This window comes from Paralichthys olivaceus, chromosome 14, assembly GCF_024713975.1.
Source record: "Paralichthys olivaceus isolate ysfri-2021 chromosome 14, ASM2471397v2, whole genome shotgun sequence".
Taxonomy (NCBI): Eukaryota; Metazoa; Chordata; class Actinopteri; order Pleuronectiformes; family Paralichthyidae; genus Paralichthys; species Paralichthys olivaceus.
In genome coordinates, this window is record NC_091106.1 from 20,233,291 (window position 1) to 20,257,754 (window position 24,464).

Below are 24,464 nucleotides of genomic sequence, written 5' to 3' on the forward strand. Positions count from 1 at the left end.
CAAGCAAAGCAGCACTGAGAGATACAGGCTTTATAAGAAACTCACTTCCTGTTACTCTGTGTCTCTCTCTCTGTCTCTCTCTATCCTGAGCTGCCAGCAAGTGTGTGTGTGTGTGTGTGTGTGTGTGTGTGTGTGTGTGTGTGTGTGTGTGTGTGTGTGTGTGTGTGGGTGTGTGTGTGTGTCTGTGTGTGCTTTCAGATTGACCGGAAACATCACAGAGACATGTCCACTGTGCTTAGCACTTGTGTAAATGTCAAGCTTGTTTGTAGTGCAGGTTCTGAACAAAGCAACGGATCAGAAAGAGAGGGGAAGACAGAAAGAGAGGGAGTGAGGAAGGAAATAAAATGAGTAGAAAGTGCAAAGAAAAGGGAGCATGAAGAGGTGGAAATGTTGAGATGAAGGGAGGAGAAAAATATAAGGTGAAGGAGAGAGAAGGGGGGGAAAGACTGAAGCAGTGGTGGGATAAATAAGAGAGAGAGAATGGCTGCAGAAACGAAAGAAAGCAAAGAAGAGAGAAAGACGGTGAAGTGATGAGATGAAACGTTCCGAGGAAAAAAAGGAAGAAAGGGAGATGAATGAATGAGATGAATAACGATGAAAGAAAAGTGCAGGAGACGAAACTGTTGTTGTTAAAATATGCTGCAACCTGAACCTTTAAACTCCTTCAGGGAAACATCACGGTTGTTTTTCATGATTTCAGTTGTTTGTTTTTTTGTGATTATAAAGGAAATGAAAAAACTACAACTTCTCGCTATTGATTTGTGGATTTGTTCGTCTTCTGTCCTACTTGTCTTCCATCTCTCATTTCTGTCATCATTCACATCCCTACACCGGGATTTCTTTATTTCTTTTTCATATCTTTGTGTTTGGAATGTCTGTCCGGTCGTCACACTCTTGTGAACACGATATCTCTAGAACGCCTTGAGGGAACCTCTGTGAAAATGTTCAGATTGATGCACGGATGAACTGATCTGATTTAGATGGTCTGAGGATAAAGGGCAAGATCACTATGAGTGCACATATTTTGCTTTGTGAACGCTTTATCACAGGAACACTTGGATTGAATTTCTTCAGATTTGGTACAAATGTTCACCTGGACTCAAAAATGAACTGATTTGATTTTGATGGTTCCAGGTCAAAGGTCACCGTGACCTCACAAACCCTTTTTTGCCTTGTGAACTCTGGCCAGTTGCTGGACGCAGTGTGTTTTTGGGAAATCCATCCGTCGGTTCATCCTATTCTTGTGAACATGATATTTTAAGAATGCTTTGAAGTAATTTCTTCAGGATCAAACGTGCAGTCGGACTCAAAAATGAGTTTATAAAATTTTGCTGGTTGAAAGGCAAACCCTTCTCTTGTCTTGTGAAAGCACTTCTTTCTTTCTTTCTTTCTTTCTTTCAGTGCTGCGTTTGCTGCCCTCCTCTATCAGCTCTATTATAAACTGGGGCTGCACTGCACCTGCACTGCATCAATCTCTTCTCTCCTCTGCTCCACTCTCGCCTCTCTTCCTCCGATCTGTCCTTTTCTGCCCTGCACAGCTCTCCTCTGTTCATTTCCCATCACTACTTTATTTTTTCCCCCCAGTGCCTGTTTTGTGTTTGGTTTTATTGGAACATACAGAGAAAATATAGGTTTGTCCTGATCAATCAGGTTGTTTCAGTTTTCGTGCGTCAAGCTGATTTGATTACGGGACACTGCAGATGTTATTTGTGTGTTCTGGAGGTTCTGGCTTCAGGGCAAAATACAACAATGCAGTAACCACTGTAATATTAATGGAATAGTATATTTCATGCACTCTTTACCAAGTTGTATGGAACCAGACTCTACTCACACAGGGAACTACACAGCCAGTGGTGTGTTTTTGGCTTTTCTATCTGTTCTTCCGTTCCATTGTGATGCAAGTTCACCTTGAGGGAACTTCTTCAAATTTGGTACAAACGTTTGGATTAAAGGTCAAACTGATTCAATTCAAAGGTCAAAGGTCACGGTGGTTCTTCAACCTGACATCTCATGTCTGCCTTTCGGGAAATTCTTCAAATTTTGACCAGTTGTCACTTGGACTCAAAGGTTAACTGATTCGATTTCACTGATCAAATCAGGGTGACTCATCTGATTCTGGAAGTCTGTCGACTGAAACTGCACTGGTTGGCAGAGGCATGCGTCGTTACAACAGGGCTGCATTCTAGTCACAAATCCTTTTATTCTTATGGATGAAAAAAATTATATCACCATTGATAAACCCATTATAAAGAAAACTGTTTCATTTGATCACTGTTATATTTATTGATTCTTGTAAATCTGCAGACTCTTTAAACTCGTGCACTTCTCAATAAAGAAGTGTTCACCTGCTCTGATATTTACACGAAGCACAATAGCAGACAGTGTTTAGTGTTTGTCAATTGCACAAAATATTCCCCTCAATTTTTTAACTTTAGTAGAAGCTCAGAGAGGAGAGTGTGAAGGTGGTGGAAGGTCCCTGTCATCATGTATTAAGACCCATTTACAGATGTTACATCAATACACTGGAAATGAAATGTTTGATAGAAAAAAAGAGCTTTTGTTAGAAAGTTTAGTTAAACAAACATTATATGCACATGTCTTGCATATTGTCTTGGCGGCCCATATTATCTTATCCACTGTAAGGATTGTTTCTTTTCCTTTTTTCGTGTCTTCTTTAGGTCATTCGTCTCTAGTCCATTTACCATCATCTTTTGTTTTGTAATGTTGTTTACATGAGTATTATAATCTGCTCTGCCAGAATTAAGTACATTGTAATTCAAGGCTCTTCTCTGTGTCGTTATTATTATTATTTTTCGTTGCTCTGTTTTCACTGAAGCCCAGGGTGACTGCAAAGGAGAGGAGAGGAGAAAAGAGGGAGGAGGAGAAAGAGAGGAGCCAAGGGCTATTTTCTTTTTTAGCTCACCCCCCTCCCTCCAAAATAGTTCCCTTATTTTAAGCTGTCCCCAATAACAGAGGAGTGGCTGCGGTTGAGAGAGGTGGGGAAAGAGAGATAAAGACTTGATTGTTCTTTCATGGTGTCAAGTTATGTGGTTAAAATAGTAGAGATAAAGATATGACATGTGTGTTTGAACTTTTGTTAGTGAAGGATTTCCCCTTGTTTGCTTCTAACTTTAGATATCAGTATTTGGTGAATACGATTCATAATGACAGCTCTGTATGAGATACAATGATGATTGGTAAAACCTCTATCTCATATAATTACAAAGATGTTGATGAATTTACAAGGTTCCCTCACCTTAACCAGATCCATACTGGTTTTTACGTATTCCTGCTGACAAGCAAACAAACCAGCCAACCAACAAAAGGACAGAGACACTGGCCTGATTGAGCAAAACACACAAACAACATATGATGACACATGTTCTTGATGTTGCACCTTTTCTCTCACGCTCATACCTAGGCAGGTGATTCAAAACTTTGCAACAGTGACACACGTGTGCACGCTGAGGTCACATGCACACACCTGGGTCAGGTAGTGACCTCTGGATTGCTTCAGAGGGAATAAACTTTGACCCTTTGTTGTTCAGACCGGTAATTTTAGTTCTAGTAGACACCAGGGAGAAAGGAGTGTGTGTGTGTGTGTGTGTGTGTGTGTGTGTGTGTGTGTGTGTGTGTGTATGTGTGTGTGTGTGTGTGTGTGTGTGTGTGTGTGTGTGTGTGTGTGTGTGTTGCATAACACTCATCTTTTCCCTGAGGTCTAATACAGCCACTAAAGGTTTAATAATCGAAAGGTCACGGTTCATCTTGTCTGAAACAACACACACTGTGTTTAGATGCTATTAAACGCTCCAGTTACTGCAGCGCACAAAGTGTCCGACCAGAGAACGAAGAGCGTTTAGCCTGCAGAGTCATGTATCACTTTAACTGTGTGGTTCTATATACGTAAGTCTAAGTTCAAAAATATAGTTAGATGTCCGCTAGGCGAAATCGCGTCAGCTCAAGCAAAACCAACAATGTGTCACAGATGCTCCAGTGCCCCTGCGGATCTGCAACACACGGGAAACTTCAAGGGCTTCAAAACTGAATCTGAGAACATAGAAACCGTGAACACAGGAGCCCTGTGACCCATCATTACTACAAATGCTCCACTGTTAAAATGCAAACCATTCTGGATTTACCCTTCAGACACTTGATCACCCACAGACTTCTTCTGTACTTCTGTTTATCTCCGCTCTCTGTGGGTCCCCGACTGATAATAATGCACTTTTTGTCATAGCTGAACTAGAGGCAGCTCAACTCCAACGGTGGTTAGGGAAACCCTGTCGAGTATTTTGCTATGGTTCCATTTTCCTGTTTTGTGCATGTACAGTATTTCTTTCTTTCATATATCAAACAGTACAAACATTTCACATTTCAGTCATTTACATGAATTCTTGTATTTTAAACTTTGTTACCTGACACTGTTGATATTCAATATCAAAGAGTGCAAATAGATTAACAACACGTCTCCACTATCGAACATCTAAGATGTAAAATAACAGAAACCATCTTTGATTCCAAAAAAACCCATTTAACATTGTATTTTGAGTTTACTTTGGTCCATGTCCCATACACTAACATGGATGAGGCCGGGTTAATGACCTGTACTGCAACCAGCCACTAAGAGGAGTGATGCTTTGCCTTCATTTCATGTTGTCCATGTACAGTGTATTCCCCATACCTCATTAATGCAGAGTGTTCTATACTATCACATATGTCAGTATTTATACACGCATGTCAGATTTAAATATGTATATGTGCACAGATCTGGCAAACGTATGTATGTATGTATTTGTGTTCTCTCTGTGATCAGAGACTGTGTGACATCGTTGTGTGATGTCGTGTCATTTTGATCTGATGAAGAGAACTGGTGCTCGAAATGTCACCAGGTTTTTGGTGCAATAATTAAGTGAGAAGTCAAGCTCTATACTGTGCGTGAGCCGTGAGTTAGCTTTTGCATTTTTTTTATTCTTTGCCCAATCAGAACGTGACGTTTTAGGCTTTAATGTGCATGTGAATATGTAGTTGTGTGTGTGTGTGTGTGTGTGTGTGTGTGTGTGTGTGTGTGTGTGTGTGTGTGTGTGTGTGTTAGTTAAGAACACAGCAGGCTGTAGGCTGGCCTCTCCTCACAGCTGATGTCTGATACTCTCCCCTCTTTCATTTCACCTCTGTTACAGTTTTCCTCTCCTGACATTTGTGACTAATCCAGTTCGGCAGGCTGATCATCGCTGCCCTGCAGAAACCTCTCCACTCTGCAAGGACAACCTTTCAACAATCCTGCTCTTTTTTTTTTTTTCATGAATTCATGTGGATCACTGACCACATAAAAATCTGCCTATGTATGTGTAAAATAAATGATTACAACAACATCACGGCGACATAACATTTGGATGAGTTGTTTTATCATCTTGAATTGAAATTCCAGTCAAATCGTGTGTGATTGACTTTCTCAGGAGTTTTTTTTTACCGTGGCTTATCTTCAACATCATCACCAGCGCCACAGTGTCTGGACATGTGCGTGTTTTTCACTTGTCCTGACACAATCAACCTGTCACAGAACAGGTGCACCAGCCGGCACAGCACAATGCTGTATCATATCACCACAGAGGAATACTGCTTATGTTTGAATTGACCACAAATATATGAATATTAATAAATTGTTTTAGTTTAAGGCACAAAGAATTTGATTAAGCTTATAAATCGGTTGTGATTGTGACAAAAACACTTTGCGGAAGGATTTTCTGTTACCTAACCAAATGCATTGTTGATCCATCTATATACAGTATATAGGTCATTTTACCAATATGGACAAATAAGAAAATGCAGACACATGCCCATTACTGTTATTTTTCATTAAACTCAGCCGTGTACTGGTTTTAAAATGAGTGTGCTTAAAGCTTAAATTGAACCCTGCCGGTGTATTTTGCTTTTCTCTCATTCCCTAATTTTGTTTCGTCTATTTCAGGCACAACAAACACATAATTGTCATTTTCAGTTAAAGACGCTTTAACTGAACAATTATTCATCTTTATTCCAATTTTGCACTTAATTAATTTAGTCGAACTGAACTTGTTACATCACCCGAGGCAAAACCAAACGTCCTCAGTCAGGACGCATGGATATCATCATTAAATTAACTGGGTAAATTACCAATGTCTCACCAGTTGTTGACTCCATTTTCACCTTAAATGACCCCTCAACGAGGACACTGGACTTTTCCAGGGACAGTGGCTCATTTTAAAAAATTGTGTGACACTGTTTTACTTTATTATTAAAAGGGTTTGATGCTTGAAGCGATAAAGGTGAAGGGAAGGTCACATTTGGGTGAAGATGTCAAACACGTTACGCAATCTGTGTTAGATAACACAACCACTGTGGACTGAGAGAGAGAGAGAGCGTGCGAGAGAGAGAGAGAGAGATCTGACTCAGTCTGCTCCAGCCAACCTGTGTGTGCCTTGCCCAAGGACACTTCGACAGCGGACCCGAGCAGCTAGAGATCGAAAGCACTGACCTTCTGGTGAGTGGACGATCTGCTCTACCTCTGTGTGTGTGTGTGTGTGTGTGTGTGTGTGTGTGTGTGTGTGCGTGTGTAGATGCTTCTATATACTGTATCTACCAATTGCTCCTCATTCCCAGCTGCATTGGTTCTTACCTGTTTCCATGGTTTCCACAGACATGCTTAAGTGGTGTCATGGGTACCTTAAATTAAACCAGAGATTACTGGTCAGTATTCATATTTTGTCGTTATCAATAAAATACTTTTCTTCTCTTTTGAAACTTTTTTAAAACCATAATGTATTCGATTAGTAGAGTGCACACCAACAGTCTTAAACAGAATTCAATCCAGGAACACATTTCAAAATGGCACTCTAATAGAACTTCACTAGAACCTATAACAACTTAATATTACTCAATATGATGGAAATGTGATCATGAATGTTTGAACACAGAAACATTTCAATCTGTGACGTAATAGCATGACAAACCCTGAACACTTCCAGTGAGACAAAGATGTTCCAGACTTTCACTATTTAAATTTGGTCATTTTCAGCACAGATAATATAATTTCCTACCGTCTGAATGTGGAACTTAAACACTAAAAGGACAATAAATGGTCGTATGGGAAGGTTCAGGTTTGACCGGTCAGGAGGTGAAAACCCTTTTATATGGGTGTTTGGACTGGAGAGGGGGCACTGCCCTCAATTTCTCTGACTTTACAAAGTCGTGCTGACTCTCCACAGCCCCTGACCAGGCTCTTATGTGTTAAAATGACTGGAGGTCAAAGACTTTTACTTTCTTTCATTTCTCACCTTCCCACTAACACACTGCAGAGCTGCGGCACCCACTGGCCTCTGTCTTGGCAGTGATGTGTGTATCAGGAAGGAGCTGAGCAGTGTGAACACAATTTGGATCAAGTTTCGAACAAAAGGAGTTTAGAGTTTCAAATTGCTGAGGAAATGAAATGTCTATCAGCCTTAAAACTTTTTGAAGCTGCTTTCACACATACTCTGAAATGCAAATGTCCGAGTCAGCTGCTCTGGACATTCTCTGCAGTGTCTCCTGTCATCTCACGAGTAAAATGTGCGGAAAATGTCCCAGTGAGCCCGTGAAAGAATCCTGCAAGTAAACATCTGGAGAATTCAGGTGACAAATACAAGAAAAATGCAAATATCTCAACTGCCCACTCATAAATACCTTTGTTGTGTGGTAGCTGTCCACTTTAAGAATGCAGTTTGAGGAACCAGTCCATTAGTGTCTTTTTACCTCAGCTGCAGAACTAACAAGGATCCTCGCGCTCAAGGTTTAATCGGAGCTGGAGGCTGCTCCTGGAGGAAAATGTCTCAACACTGCAAAATGTCTTCCCCTCTGGCCTTTTATGCATCACTGTGCACTATTGTGAAATTAAAAAATGTGTTCGCACAGGTGTGTGTATATGTGTGTGTGTACGTTTACACTGAGCTTTTTAAATAAGAATGGGAGCTTCCTCAATGTCGTGGGTGAATTTCCAATTTCTATTCCTGTGTGTGTGTGTGTGTGTGTGTGTGTGTGTATATGATAAATTGTCATCTTTAGCAGAAGGTCTTTCCCATATTTTACCCTGCCACATTCAAATTACACTAAAATGTAAATTATCCTCTTACAAAACAGCAGTCTACTATTATCATAATTATGGTGACAGTCTAATAGAATGCGTCCCTGCAGAGATGCATCCTGCTTCTCCGCCTCAGCCCCGTGTTACCCAGTAATAAGAAGATTCACTCTGAAACTTCAAGTGCAATCTCAAATGATTTGTCTCATTCTAACTTTATGGAGTTTCTCTGCAAAACAGCTGCACAAACACCCTCCTTTATGTAAGGCAGGGAACATATTCAGAACAAAACAGACCTGATAAATGGGAATTTGCAGCTCAAAAGGTTTTGTTGTCTCTGCTTTGTCTCCTTGCACAGTGTTTGACCTTCTGTCTTCCAGTTGCATCATCTCACTCCGTTTCAATCCATACATGTTTAGCTTGTGTCACCGGCAGAGCTTTGGCTCGGCTCGTACAGTGTTAGCAGGGTTATTTGATTGACAGCTGTGAGAATGGCTGCGCTCTAAGGAGGCACCCCGGGGTGCAGCTCCAGTGAATTATGAATGAACTGGCTGAAGCTCTTACGTGTCAACTTCACATCTGCAGAGGGCTCTAATCTCCTCTCCTCTTGTCTCCTCTTCTTCTCCCCTCTTCCTCTCAACTTCTCTCCTCTTGTTTCCTCTTCTCTTCCTCTCTAGTTATATCCAATTTTATCGAAATATGTTTGTTCTTATGAAACCGATGAGGCTAGTTCATATATAGTATTATATAGTTGCAGTCATTAAATATGATTGGAAATATCCATTTACATTATCACTAAAATCTAGTGACTGGAAACAACTGGAATGAGATTTTACATTGTTTTAATTCTGTGGTCAAATAATTGATTGAAATTAAAATTCAATACTTGTCCAGTTCTTGACAAATCAGTAAAAAGAAACATACGACGAATAATTTCTCTGTTGTTGTTTTCAACTGGTGTTGAAAAATAATGTTTTTCTTGGGTAAATGGTCTCAAATCAATACATGAGCTCCCTCTGTGCTCTCACTGTGTTTTCACACTGTTTTAGAATGTAGCAACACAACACTGATAAATGCTCTTTGTAAAAGAGCAAATCCTACTCGTGTGGCACTTGTCTGACGGACACATGAGGCCAAACCAAGAAGGGAAATAGGATTTCATTAATGTACATCTCAGATTGTATGTACTGTAGATATAACCTTGGTTTACTACAAGGGTAAATACATGGCCCAGTAATATTCTCTATTTACATGCTACAATAAACATTTCAGTTTAATAATTTGCCTTTATTATTGATCAAATCACTGCCCACTTGCCTCTGTGCAGTCGTTCTGTCCCCTCGTCCCTTAAACCTTAGTGTCTAACTCCCAGTGTTGCTCCCATCCAACAGCGTTACGCTGACAGGCCTTCATCAAATCAACCAGAGAACCATCTGGACCCACAGGCAGAAATCCTGGTATCATAGCTTGGGGATTTCAGCTAATGGCCCCTATAGATCCAAGAGTGCTTGTTATGGTTTCTAGGGCCCTCGTCGGGTCCTTGCTACAGTCCCCTCTGCTGGCCTTACATCAGCCTCTCTAACCTCAACGAGCAGCTGTTCAGCCACCTCATCCGTCCCTCTGCTGCACAGCTATCCAGGTGTTTTGTTGTGAATGCAACCCACACACACACACACACACACACACACACACACACACACACACACACACACACACTCTCGTCAGACAGCTGGTTTCTTCAATCTTGTAACCTTCCCTCTATCTCCTGATCTATTAGTGTTTCTGTAGCTTGACTTCCCATCATTCCTGATCTGTCTTTTTCTGTCTCTGTTTATCGGCAGGGGCTATTATCGTCCTCCGAGCCTGTGTCTTTCTGAGAGCTTGTTTTTCACTTTCACTGCCTGAGCCTTTTTTTTTTCTTGAATCTGTAGAGTTTTATCCGGTGTCAATATTGCTGCCATTTTGATCCCCAAAGCTTGCTTCTGTTTCAACGCCGCACACCCTCAATCTAAAGACCCTGCCTTTTCGTCGTTGCCACTCGATTGTTGCCGATGTCAGACTCTCCTTTAAATCTTTGCCCCAGTCACTATCCTGTCATTGTCGACCTGCTCCCCGTGGAGTCTCCTCAAACTCCCCGACATCCAGTCCCAGGTCAGACTCTCTCCTGGGGTTACTGCTCCAGTGATCCTCCTGTTTGCCACCTGAGTAGCTGCTCCTACAGAGTTCACGACCTATTCCTAACCAATGTCGTCCATATCATCTGTGCTCAGGAAATCCACTTGACTATACTTTCCCTGTACCGATGCTCCCTGTTACAACCTCCAGCAGCTGATAAGGGCTGTCCATCTGCTACCTTTTTCCAGGCTGACACCCCAGATTATGAAACGTTTTGCCATTTTCATCATGATCAGCCTGGCACATCATTTCTCTTGGGTAGCCCTGGTAATGTCCCACTGCGATGCTTCTACTCTAAAATAAAAGTCTAAATCCTCCTAGTTGCCCTCACTGTGTTTTCTCCTTCAGCGATCATCTGACCCAGTTACCTGCTCACCCAGCTGCTCCTCATTTGCAGTTAACCCCCATGAACATAATACAGAGGCTGAGTTTCAGACAGGATTTGCAAAATTCACCATGCTGCTTTACTAAAAACCATATCTCTATGTCCAGTTGCACTTCTTTTTTTTAAATCTTTTTTTCCAGCTATTTGTAAACATCAGCAAGCTGCTCTTTACTCTGCAGGTGAATTTCAGTGTCTGCATCTCGATCCTCATTCCTGTTGTGAGTAATCTGGATTCTGACAGCTATGACCTTTGTGTTGAAATCCAGACTTACATTGTAAATGATGATAAGTCTCATTGGCCAACATATGTTCAGTCATTTGTTTGATACCTGGAACCGGTAAAATTGAATCTTGTCTCATGATGGCTCACTGCAAGAGTTACACAAAGTCAGGTCATGTCCAAATCTAACCTGATGCAAAAGAAGCAGACCAACAACCCAAACAAAATGTTATATTCTAAGTGAATACTTTTTAAATATAAAGTCTATATGAATGTTTTGAAGGTATTTGTTTTCGTTTGATAAGAAATATAAATGATTAAAGTCCAGTTTAATCTTGAATCTTAAAGTGGAAAAGAATGTGGTTACCACCTTGTACATATGGTGCCCTTTAGTTTGTTTGTTTTATCTCCAGTGAAGAGTGTTGTACACTAGTGTACTCTTCTCATGAACTGCTACTGCGTTACTGTCGGCCTCAACAACACAGCCGTCAACAAACGACGTTTTCTTACTTTCTTCTTTCTATCTGCTTCACTCTGTGTTTCCGTCTCTGCCTCCTCTCAGAAAACTTGAATTAGAAGTGCTGCTGCAGTAAATCCTCCAAAAGTATGGATGAAGATATGGTAATGGATGAGGTGGTGCTGTTCCACTTAGGTTAATGCTTAAATTTCACACGGCTCTGGTTGTAGTTTGCATGTAATCCTGCTGCCTCTGTACAGGAAGTAGTTTCACAGAGGTTCTAAAAGTGATTGTTCCACATTTTATTCAGACTTCATTTTGAACATGCTCCTCTCTCTTTGTACAAATGTTTCTTTTATATATTTTCTGTGTCTAAATATTGGAGGTTGTGCTCAGTGTTTTTCTGTGGTTTAGTTTAGTAGCTTTACAAACTGTAAATTTTATTATAGTAACCTGCTTTTTAAAAGGTCTAAGTGCTGCGTTTGTCTGGAGGTATTTCAGCTGAAGGTTTTCATGGGCCATATGCAGAGTTTTAGAAAAACTAAAAAACAGATTGATTTCCCTGATATGTTTTTATTTAAGACGTCTGGGGCCCCACATTGAAAAACAAGGGCTTTTGTAACCATGTCCATGCAGCAGAACTGATCTGTCAACAGTAATACGTGACGTTTATGTTAGATGTTGTAATTAAACTGAGCCTATACGTTCCCAAGCTGATTTCAGTCATGCTGCCACATGTTTCGGGAAATATACTGGAGGGGCTGTTTGTGAGAACGCAAATGTCTGAGTCAGTTGCTCTGAGCATTTTCTGTTACTTTTCCTGTCAGCTTCATATTCTGGAAAATGTTTAAATGAGTCCATGTAAGAACTCAGCAGGAACGTGTCTGGAAAGTTCAGGGTGGTTGAGTGGGCTTGTTGTGACAGACACAAAACGAATAGATATATATCAGGATGAACAAGAGGTGCCACATATACACGTATAAGCTTTTGACAATAAGGGCAGCGTAACTATTCCTCATCTTCTCTGTCTTTTTCTTTACGTCTTATCTGGTTTAATACCTCTCTCCTTCACAAAGCTTAACTTTGATTGATCGGATTTGTATTTTCCAAGTTTCCTCTGATCTTTTGGTTTTAATATATATTTACCTGAGAGCCAATCAGATCAATGAAAAGGCTAAATGTGCAATAAATACCACTTTGACTTTCGAACATAATCCAACTTGTTCATGTCTCATCATGAGCACAGAGAGGGAGGGACAGGGAGAGAGAGGGGGTGTTGATTTATTTTCAATGGGACGTTGATATTAATCCGCAAGAGGGGGTGAAGCCAATGTGTGTGTGCCTGTGTGTGTGTGTGTATAGCGAGGCAGAGACTGACGGGGGGGGGGGGGGGAGGTGAGAGAGGCACACACAGAGAGTGAGAGAGAGAGGGAGAGCTGATCCTCAGTCGGTGTGTGAGGGAACAGACGAAGGTGAGACCTGCTCTCACACACACACACTCTCACACACTCTCTCTGACTCTAACTCTCACACTCTCATCTCCCTCCTCCCCTCTCTCTCTCTCTCTCTCTCCCCTGCGCTCACCCGGAGCCACAGAGGGGGGAACGTGGTGAGGAAGAAGGGGAAGAATGAGGAAGAAGTCCGCCGCCGTCCTGCGCGCCTCGTCCCAACTCGTGCGGGTTTGCTGATGAAGCGGTGCTGCGCTCCGGTCACCCGATCATACAGGTCGCTCCGGTCCCGCTGCGTGGAAACGAGGAGTCGGCACCAACAGGGAAACGGCAACAAATAAACAGAGAAAAGCTGCCGGTGCATGGGAATCCGGACTCCTCACCCCTCCTCCTGCGCGTCTCGCTCGCTGGATACGCCGCGTATAAGAGCTCCCTGCGTCTCCATTACCATTCCCCACTACTGGCGTACCTCTACTCCTCCTCCTCCTCCTCCTTCTCCTCCTCCTCCTCCTCTTCTGCTTCTTACTTCTTGCAGTGGAGCTGTAGTGCAATAGTGCTGCTTTTACGCCTCCGGATTGTGGACACTCCGGATACAAAGGTAGGACACTCTGCAGCTCTCCGGGTGCGGTGGGTATTGAGGGTGAATGGGGGGGTCTTTGCGTTGACAAATTCGGGAGTTTTTGGAGGGAGGGGGACGGGATGGAAGAGAGAGAGATGGGACGTGGGGGCAGAGGCGCCTCGTGCAGCCTGGAGTGGAGACTGGAAAGCTCCGTGCGTCCGGAGGGTTTGGATGCGATGTTTCCTCGCATCATCCCTCCTCGCCACGCTCTCCACACTGCGCCTTCTCCTCCTCCTGTGATTTGGAGGAACGGTCATTGGTTTGAAAGCCGCTGGGTGCGGCGGAAGAAGTGTTTGTCATTTGTTTTTCATTGAAAATCAGCAACCGGTTCAGACTCCAGAGAGGCTGCTTCTCCTCGCCCCAGGGGCTGTTTTTCCCCTTCCTTTTTTCCCCTTCACTCCCACCCTCCTCCCCTGTTCTCCTGCATGTTTAAGTGTGACCGCCTGGCTCGCTTATATCCAGAGGGATAATGATTAGGGATGCAGAGCACGTCCAGATAACCACGCTCGCACCTTTTATAGGCGTTCAATGTGGAAGTTGTGGGACAAACATGCGCAAAATTCCCCTTTTGGAGATGGTAATCCTTGCAGAGGGTAAGATGATCCAGGCGCATTGAGAGCCATGCACATTTGCGCAATTCTGCAGGTCCCCATCCTTTGCGCCAAACAGTGCAGTGCTCTGGGGGGGTGGTTGGGATCATTTGCACATCTGTGCAGAGCAGGAATCTGAGTGCGGACCCTGTGGTTCAGTCTGAAAGGAGGTTGATTTCTGAATTAGGCAGAACTGGATCTGGATCATCTGCAGACAAAAGCTTGTTTGATCCTCAGGCTGCTGCGTTTGGGCAGATGTTATAAATGGAAATGAAACAATGGGCAGAGCTTCACACATCACTTCACTGTTCATGTAAACCTGCTCGAGAGAGAATATTAAAGGAGGCAGCAGCTTTTCATTCTCCTGATGTGACAGTACAAACCTTCGTCCTGTGACAAGTGCTGGGCACATCAGGCTGCAGGTGCCATCAAGGCTTTCTAGGCAATTCTTTTCCAGCTGACTTCAGTCGGAGCTTTATGGGCATGGCACAGAGGAAGAGTAGCTCATCCACTGTGGACGGTATGAAAAATGTATTTATGACAATGAAAAATGGAAACGCATGCAGCCAACGCTCTTTACTGCTTCATCCTCCAACGGCGATGCAGAAGGTTATTGATGAAATTGAAGATTTTATATCAATCCAGTGGTGATGCTTCACAACATAGGTTCAGAGCAGCAGAAGGTGGTGTATTTCCCAGACCTTTATATGATGCCAGATTCAAGCTGCTTCTCAGTAGGTCTGCACCAAGCAATGATCAGTCCTGGAGAGAGAAATACATACGCAGGTACACAACTTCCTTGCAATGCAACAACTGCAGGGTCACTATGTTATAAATAAGTCAGGGGGGAAATGGCTGAGAGGTAGAAGCAGGTTAAGCTCAAATCCAGTGTATTGTAGGTCTATATAGTATATATCCATTGCTGTGAATGGTTTCTTAACGTACAGTTTTGTCATGTGATTGCTGCCAGGCCTGCATAATTTAATTTGGCCTTCCTTTCCCTGTATTAGTTTTTGTTGAAAATATCTAGTTGAATCCATATCACTCAGATTGTGATGAAACATGGGAATTATTACCAACATTTAAGCCAAGACTTTACAAATATCCCCCAAAAGGTGGATACATGGACAAATAAAAACCTATAGAAATCCTATAGAAACAAGGTTGGTTTTAAAAGATCTTTCACTCAGATCTCATATGTTCCCATGCAAATAGTTGTTCTGCAAAGATGGCCCTGTTCACTATAGTTGACAGTAAACAGGGTCATTGTGTTGCAAGGTCAGGTCAGGGAAACACTTCTGCAAATGTAAAGTGAAGTGAAAAAACACAAAAACGCTGATGATTGGGATGCTATTTCTAAAAATACATTTTAAGCTACTTAGCTTTTTAATTTTAAATATAACAACAAAGCATGTGCATGAATATATAGTTTTTGAAAATATGAAGCAGTTATAATTTAGCATAGAGAGAACTGCAATGTGTCTAGTCAAGCCACTTATACTGGTGGGAGACAGTGTGACCTCCATCATATCGTTCAATAGCTAATAAGCTAATAGGTAGGCTAATAGGTAGCTACCCGTGTCAACCTGAGTATGAGCTCATCTATTAGAAATCAATATGCCGATTGGAGGGTTCCCTGCAAGCTCACCATCTATCAGAGGTCAATTACAGGGTGGTCCTCTGAAAGGCTGATACATGCGACCCCCGCTGTCATTTGTTAAGTCCTGAGGTTAATAAGTGGACGAACTCGCTTCAACAAGGCGTCAGTGTTTTTCACTTATTATATGAAGGCCTTAGATTAAACTGATGAGACGTTAATGTGGAGTGTCCTTGTTTGTGAGAGGTTATACACAACCCCCCACAATTCATAGACCCAGTGATAAAATATGGATGAATCCATACGAGGTTACATGCGAAGCGAGTCGTGTAGCATTGTATAACACAGTATGTTAAAAGCTTAGACACAGAGAGTACAAGTCAACTCTATTTAATGTATAAAGGATATAAATACGTTTGTGTCAGAGCACTTTAAAATCTGTGCAACCTTTTCAACTCTTTCTCTGTTTACAACCTTCAATCAGATGAGTACGAGCTCTACAGAAATGTAAAAAAGTGCTTTAGAAATTCATAAACGCAGAACGCGACATCTCTTATCACCTCATACAGATTTGAATAATGTGTTGGACTTGTTAGTGTATGAAAGGTAAGATTAAGATTTTGAAACCAAGTTGGCCAGAAATGGAAAAATGAAACGTGAAGCCACCATAACATTTAGCCTGTGGCCTGTAAACAAGCAAGCTGTCACTGAATCCTAAAAGTAGAAGGTTACCTCAACGGTAGATACCCATTTACTCAGAATCTGGAGACGAAGCATATTTCAGATGTTCAGAAAATAATAAAAAACATTCTATGAGAAAATCTAATGGAACAGAGGTTAGCTTGTAAAATAAGCATATCCTCTGTGTAATACACGTCATGGCAGATCTCTACCCATGTGCTGTTTCTATAGATCTTATCACCCACCCCCTAGAAGGAGGTGGAAACATACACAGCTATTTGCCTGTGGCTGCATCTTCTGTGGATGGTAAATAATTGGGGTTTTTTTTTTGGTCTTGCTTGTTGACTTCCCTTAGCTCACCATAGCTTTTTTTCCACATGTCCGTGTCCCCCGTCACGTCCTGGTCCGACGTACTGACAGATGATGTCAACGGACAGACAGACAAAATGAGCGATGAGACACTCCAAGTGTAATCATATATGACAAGACATTCACGCTCAAGGATTGGCTGCAAGGTGCGTCCAGGCTAAAAGAGCTCAGCATCACTCTAATGACAGTAAACGCAGACCATTAATCTTCAGTTGTTTGCAGCGGCTAGTGTGTGTGTGCATATAATGTTCTGCCCTCACACACACACGCACACGTGCACACAGTGGAATATCCCTTTAGCATGACTTTATAAGAGAAGGTGAGGGTACCATTTGTCAGCCCTGTCTCTCCCATCTCATACTCTCCCTTTTTCTTTCTATTCGTCTCGCTCTCTCATTTCTTCTTCCTCCAGACATCCAACTCTGTTTCCTACATTACGTCTCTCTCCTCCTGTCTCTTTTTTCCTTTGTATTTGCTTCACCACATTTCTTTGTCTCTCTTTCACTCACTGTTTTAAATTTTTTATCATCCCATCTTCCTCCGTAGCGAGAGGAATTCAGGCTGCTTCTCGGAGCCGCAGGCCGAGGCTCTTCTTTGTGCTTTTCTGCAGCACACAGGTTTATTTTCAGTGGCAGGCACATGGTCTGCATCTATTTTTCAAATGATTTTACCAATACATCATTGTAATGATGATGTCAAATTTCCATGCGTGATTCATTCCCTGATAAACATTCGTGGTTTATACAGAAAGTGGGGTTGTGTCTTCCTCCTCCTCTCTTTGGTCAAATCAGCTGCCTGCTTGGCACCTTTGGGTGCTGCCTGCAGAGGCTCCCGAGCACTGACAGTACTGGAGCAGAGAGAACAGCTTGCCTTAGAGCAACACATGGTCTGGGTTTTCTTTACTTTATGTATCGTGCTTTTGTTTTGGCCTCGGGGGAGTATAGGATTCAGCTGTCCAGTTTTTGTGTGAGTCCGTGTTTTGGCTGAAGCTCGTCATATGTTGTATTCCTCTTGAAGCTGATTCAAGTTTTGAGGTCGTAACGCCCAGGAATTTCATGGAGATATACTCTGACACCTGATATCTCAATTAAAAAAAAAATCAAAATTAGCTGCCACTGTTCAGTCACTAAGCCGCTCTAGTGTTAACAGCAGAAACAGAAACACACACCCTTGAGTTTGGCTCTTGTATCGTTCAGGGCAAACAGACTAGTAATGATTCTAACGAGAGCGAGATCTTGATTCAGACATTCCCACAGGATGTTTGCTCTTGTACAACACACAGCTCTAAACAGAACAGGTAATTATCTTGAGCCATCTAAAGTGTAGCCTCATGATAAAGTGATAAAGTGTAAAGCAATCAGGATTGTGTCAGCAAAGTTTATAGAGGATTTGTGTGCGTGAGGATGAATTTTAAGTGAGCTGGCAAGAACAAAATGAGCAAAGAATGGAAACTAGAGTGTTGGCTGTGGCTTATTAAATGAGACGTGTGTCATACTAGCAACTGTAACATTATATGTTCATATTTGTAATTATACACCAGTGCTTTATCTTAAAACCTGCACAGGCAAGTCCACAGATAGATAATGAGAAAAGCATAAGCTGTGGATTTCTGCTTAAATCCACAAACCAGATGGAAGATAACAGTAACCCTGCTGCTCAGGTTCAACAATCATGATATACTATGTTCACAGACCCTTAAGACGTCTTCTGAAGCCATGCAGCACAGTCACAGTGGGCCACTCATGGATATCAGTCATCTACATGCACCTGATTTTTTCCATCAAGAAATAATTTGTTTTCCTGTAATCCTTTGGAGAAACAGGGGCGAAAAACGTATAACATCAAAAAAACATAATGAAAACCCAAATCTTAAAAATATAATTAGAACATGCTTCAACAATGTAAGTGGTACAAACCTAAAAACAATAAACAATTCTCTTCATTGTTGGTTTCTGCCTTTTTGTACGCAAACGCATCTAATTATAAATACTACTCCAACAATTTCTATCGTCTAATATTTATGGACCCAAGCTGTAGAATCCACCGGTGTATAGACGCTATGCAGAAAACACTCTGTTTTATAGAGAACAGCTGGCGCACAGAGAATGCTCTTTAGCCATCAGCCCGGTAGAAAAATGACATCCCTAAGTGAAAACAACCAAATCCCAAAGCACGCTGAATTATTGATCACTTGGAAATGCCACACAAAGCCTTGTGTGACCACACAAGAAGGTGGAAGACAGGAAGGAGCTGCTGGCTTCCCTCTGCCAGAGGGTCAATATTAGGTTATCAGCTCCCTAAATTGTAGTTTAATTAAGTAGAAGTGTGATTCTGTTTGCAACTGATTTTCTCAACATCTGATCAAAAAGCTCCACACCACAGCTGAGCCCACTCAGTCCACATCAACACAGCAGCAACTGAGCGCTCGGTTTATTTAACCCAAATGTTTAAACCCCCATTGGTGGACTGATTAAGCATTACTCGCTATCTGATTCATGCTTGCAAGTAGCTGTCAACATTAGGCAAGACACACACATACTTTGTGTAATATCTTGACAGAGCAGTCAAACATTGATTAGGTCCCCAGTGGAAATGTATTTTGTGTTTCTCATGTAGCTGTAATAGTGTCAGGGCCCCCTTGGCCTCCGAGAGATGTGAGAGAGAGAGTGTGTCATAGCGTTAGGTAATTTACAGTTTCATCTATAATGAGAATTGTGGTGTAAAGAAAAGCAGGGAAGCACTGATGTAACTATTGATGTATGGTAAATTGTGCTGTGTGCATGTAAGAGTGTGAAGATTTCATTATTGGGAAACGGATGTTGGTTTGCAGGGATCGAGCAAGATGCATGTCTGTGGAGAGTTTTAGGCCGATCTGTGTTTCAGGGCTTAGGGTCCCGTTATTGATCCTCGATTAAAAGGATTACTATTTGTGTGTGTTGCAGTGCTTTATCCGAAAGTTCCAGAAAGTTGTTAAAGTTTGTTCTTGTTGTAATAAATCTCCAGACCAAGCAGTCGAATTCAGACACAGGATCAGTTTTAAAGTTGAAAGAGATATTCTATTGTAAATTCTTGAGGGTTTGGTTTGTGACCGTGGGCAGGATGGCTGGAGAGAGGGAAAGGTTCAGGCCTGGCTAAAAAAAAAACTGAGGCCAAGATCCAGAGCTGGCGTAATGCAAGTGTACGAGGATGGGTACAGGACCGGAAAATAAGAAACAAGCGGACAAGTAATTATAATTAATAGAAAGCAAGATTCCAAGGTTAAAGTTCTTGCAGAAAGTGAAGATTGTACTGAGTCTCACTGAGTTAATGAGCTGATCAGGAACAGATGCGCAGGTGGAAAAGCAGGAAGGAGCCAGAATACCACACTGAGCTGACACACACACAGAGAAACAAACCAGGGACACAAACATGAAACTGAAGGAATGGGAGCACACAGCAGAAAGGAAAAATGTGGAAAGCAGGCGTCCAAACAGGTCCTGGGTAACTGTCTATCCAGATGAGAGGGTGAGTAAGAGGAGGTCAATATCAGGAGTGTCGGCCAGAAAGGTTCAGATGAAGTCAGACTGCAGTGGTTGTCAAAAGCAGCGAGGATCCTGCTGTGGGTTCTGTTGAGAAAAAGATCAGAAGGTAATTGTTAAGGCAGAGATATTGACAGAAACAAGAAAACTGCACTGATAATGTGTCAGACCACACCAGCTCTGTCTTGTAGATTTGCAAACTGTGCCAACAAATCTCTAGAGCTGTGTTTGAGTTGAAGTAGTCGTTCCTCTGCTTCTCTTCTGAAAATCAAGAATATCCTGAGCTCCAATTTCACTGATTTACCACCGGGTGATACAGTTGAAATCAATATCACAATGGAAAAGGCAATGTCAGGTCAATGTCTCAACAAATATTTGTTTGCTATAAAGTCTTGTAGAGAAATTCATGGCCCCCAAGAGGATAAATCCCGGCTGACTACGATGTTTTGACTTTGTTAAATGTTTTTAACTTCACCTCTATGAAGTGGACATTATTGGCTTTCAGTTGTTTTGTCAACTACATGATCCCCAGAGGATGAATCCTAAAGAACATTAACATTTTTCATTATGATTGAATCGTCTCAACAACTATTAGATTGTAATATTGCCACTATTTCCTATCGATGAAAACTATGAATATAATAACATCCAGTGTTATTTGAAACTGTCTGGCTCCAACATTCTAATATTCTGAACCTTTTATGCTGAGCCACATAGCGTTAAAAACAGCCCTCAATTCTCTCAATGCTTTTAAGCGTATCAGTTCCACAGAGAATACACATTCAAAATGTGTCTGGATGCTCTGTTATTCTGAGTCAGTACTCAGAGGGGTATTTGCATTTTCTTTTTATCCCCTAAAACCTCAGGAGAGGATGTGTCTTCGAACATTGCACAAAAACACAGAATCGCCTGCACCCTTTTCACTACATCTGCTTCCATCACATCTCTTTTTAAATTCTACCCACAGTGTGCACATTTGACATCGTCTGCATTTCAGCAATTGATTTCAATTTCCTGCTTATAACTTTTAGAGCACAGTGTTGCATGATTCAGGCTATTAGCTGCATTGACCCCTCTGGTTCTCAGTCACCTGGATAGTATACATTCATCACCAGGCAATAAATTTGCAAAGTTTATTATTACGATTATCACTCCACCACATAGACCTCTTAACATGCAGCAAGGAGTTTTAAATACACAAAAAAGTGAATACTCGGTGCATCATAACTACAAATTGCATTCTGAGGGATTATAATTATCTAGATTACCCAACAAAGTGCAAATAGCTTGTTGTTTGTGGTGTGACTAGGCTGAGAAGCGTCTCTACAGAGGTATTTTGACTTGATTGAAAATTATTCTTAACAAATTATGTCTTTCATACAAACAAATGCTGCCCTGAAGCAATTACATGGAAACTGAATGAAATCTCAGTGTTTTGTGAGTCATTTCATGGACTCTCTGATACACGTAATTTCCTCACTTCACTTGGATGCTGTTCATTCATTTTTATAAGTGACTTATTGATTTCTTTTTCACAGTAGACATATTGGCACACAACCAAGAGTTTGTGATTTCACTAATTTACAATGAAAATGAAAAAGCGGAGCAACGTCTACACCCACAGTAAAAGACCCGAAACAACTGCTGAGGCACTCAAATCACAAAGTGAATAATCGATGACACAAGTTCAAGATAATATTAAATCAAATCATTCACAACTCTGAATTTTTTGTAGTGATGTGATGATTGGTTGTTTTAATTGATCAGTTGCCAAAGTTTTAATTCTGCCACTGGTCAGTTAGATAGTGAGGTTACAGATTTAAGACAACACACATGCAACACCGTCTCTGATTTGGTGATGTTGAGACTTTTATGTTCTTCATGCTACAAAGTGAACTGGGCGGAGTGTTGCTTCACCTCAGAGCTCAGAAGTCTGCATCGATGTTTTTCGTAACAGATTTGACCTTTCAGTTCTTACGAGAGGTTAAAGCAAACCACTCATCTTATATCAACTTTTTTGATACAACACAGAAGCAACATTTTTGAGAGGAGGGAAACGAGAGTTGGTTACCCATCATGCTTGCTGTAGAAGTGATACGAATTTTCTAATCCATCATGAGATATTAAGCTTGAAATGAAAACGTATAACAAAACTATAGGACAGAATCAAAACTAAAAATCCCTTTTCTAACAGACGTCACTGTTTTAAGGTCTACGATGGTCTAATGTGAATTGTTTCCTCTTGTCTCTTCTTTCTAAAGATTGAAGATCCTTATTAATCGCCACCTTACGGTACTGGTCCGGACGTCACCATGGGCCGCTGGGATCACTCCTCCCTCATGTCCCCTGCCCTGAGGCTAGCAGTCGTCACCGTGATTCTCCTCTTTGAACTCCACCTCTCGTTGGCTGGCGCACCCCCTGAGCCGAACTTGGGCGGCTCAGTTTTGGCAGTGTCCACCAATAAAACCGAGTGCTCCAAGCCCGAGGCGTGCGCAAAAGGGGTGATCTTACCTATTTGGGAGCCCCAGAACCCATCGTTTGGCGACAAGGTTGCTCGGGCAACAGTTTACTTTGTGGCCCTGGTCTACATGTTCTTGGGTGTGTCAATCATCGCTGACCGTTTCATGGCGTCGATAGAGGTCATCACGTCACAGGAAAAGGAGATCACCATCAAGAAACCCAACGGGGAAACCACCACCACTACTGTACGAATCTGGAACGAGACAGTCTCCAATCTCACCCTCATGGCTCTGGGCTCTTCAGCTCCTGAGATCCTGCTTTCTGTCATAGAGGTCATGGGTCATGGGTTCCAGGCGGGCACACTGGGCCCCTCCACCATCGTGGGCTCTGCGGCATTCAACATGTTTGTCATCATCGGGCTTTGTGTGTATGTCGTGCCAGACGGTGAGACGAGGAAGGTCAAGCACCTCCGTGTCTTCTTCGTCACGGCCACCTGGAGTATCTTCGCCTACATTTGGCTCTACCTGATCCTGTGTGTGATCTCGCCTGGCGTTGTGCAGGTGTGGGAGGGGTTGCTCACGTTCATGTTCTTCCCCATCTGCGTGGTCTTTGCCTGGGTGGCCGACCGTCGCCTGCTTTTCTACAAGTATGTGTACAAGCGCTACCGCACTGGCAAGCAACGTGGGATGATCATCGAGACCGAGGGCGATCGTCCACTTCCTTCCAAGGTATACTTCACATTACCACAAAAACTGACCATAATATTTGTTGAAGTTAAAGTTGAGTGTTATTAAACCATAAACTGTTCTTTAATAGTCATTCAAAGCAATGTACAAAAGAACAACCAAAATCATATATGCCTAAAATACCTGAATTTCCCTCAGGTAACTGTTGAGTACCTGAAAAATCATGACTTTAAAAATATATTAGACCAACAATAAAATCTTCTTCTACCTCAGGAACTAATAACATTTTAGTTCAGCTGAATCTAACAGATATTTCAAATATTTTGTCATCCATAACAGAGATCCCTTGAGGAGGATAATTATTAAGATGATACTGATATTCGAATTTGATTTCAAAAACTTCCTTAGTCAGTATATCTCTAAAGAACCTTAACTGTCATGCGGCCAAATCTCTTTTCCAAAGGCATAAAGTTAGGGATCAGTAAAATTAATTAAGCACTCCTCATCCAAACATGAGTGGAAGAAAAAGCAGATCAGGCACTCTGTGTAGGCGGACGTAAGTGATGAGTAATGTATCTGCATTACTGAATGGAATTCAGCCAAGGTAAACTGCATAATACTGCAAAGACACATGCAAAGAAATACTTAATTTCCTGTTGTATTGCTATCAGATGCTTTGCCATATCTACTGCTGTGTACACATCTAATTAAATTGTCGGTATTGTAGTGTTTATTCATCACTTATTTAACGTAGACACTCTTCTTCTTCGCACTTGGTATAATTTCGAACATTGTGTCAGATGAGATTATTAATGACCACTCCTCCATTAGTGCATGAAGATCACTGAAGAGCCGAATCCACACAGAGACACTCAACAGTTTCTCGGAGGAATAAGAGCTAATCATTTGGAAGCTTAAAAAAAGACGTCCTTCTTCGAAAACATGTTTCATAAGTGCATGTCTACTTAAAAGAGGATTTCTTTGAATAGCAGAAGCTATTAATTTTGAGAGGTACAAAAAAATGCGATTTTAACATAATTAATTATTAATTAATCGACCCGTATTCCTACGCACAGCAAAAAATGTAAAACATTTCTGGCAGTTCTTGACCTAAACTCAGCTGAATCCTCTCAATATCTAGAATCATACAATATTAATGCTTCATTATAG

General features: G+C 41.8%; 1 protein-coding gene across 4 annotated transcripts in view; it reads left to right on the forward strand.

Annotated features, from left to right (window-relative positions):
* Positions 1 to 6,494: 6,494 nt before the first annotated feature.
* Positions 6,495 to 24,464, forward strand: part of slc8a1b (solute carrier family 8 member 1b) — a 122,373-nt gene continuing 104,403 nt past the window's right edge. The window contains exons 1-2 of one of the 4 annotated variants that reach the window (XM_069538457.1): positions 6,495 to 6,517; positions 22,410 to 23,336. In XM_069538457.1, the coding sequence (XP_069394558.1) occupies positions 22,461 to 23,336 (876 nt within the window). In that variant the 5' untranslated portion in view covers positions 6,495 to 6,517; positions 22,410 to 22,460. Of the gene's footprint in view, positions 6,518 to 12,811; positions 13,373 to 19,979; positions 20,135 to 22,409; positions 23,337 to 24,464 lie in introns of those variants that run through there. The other 3 variants (XM_069538458.1, XM_020095277.2, XM_020095267.2) reach the window with 3 other exon arrangements.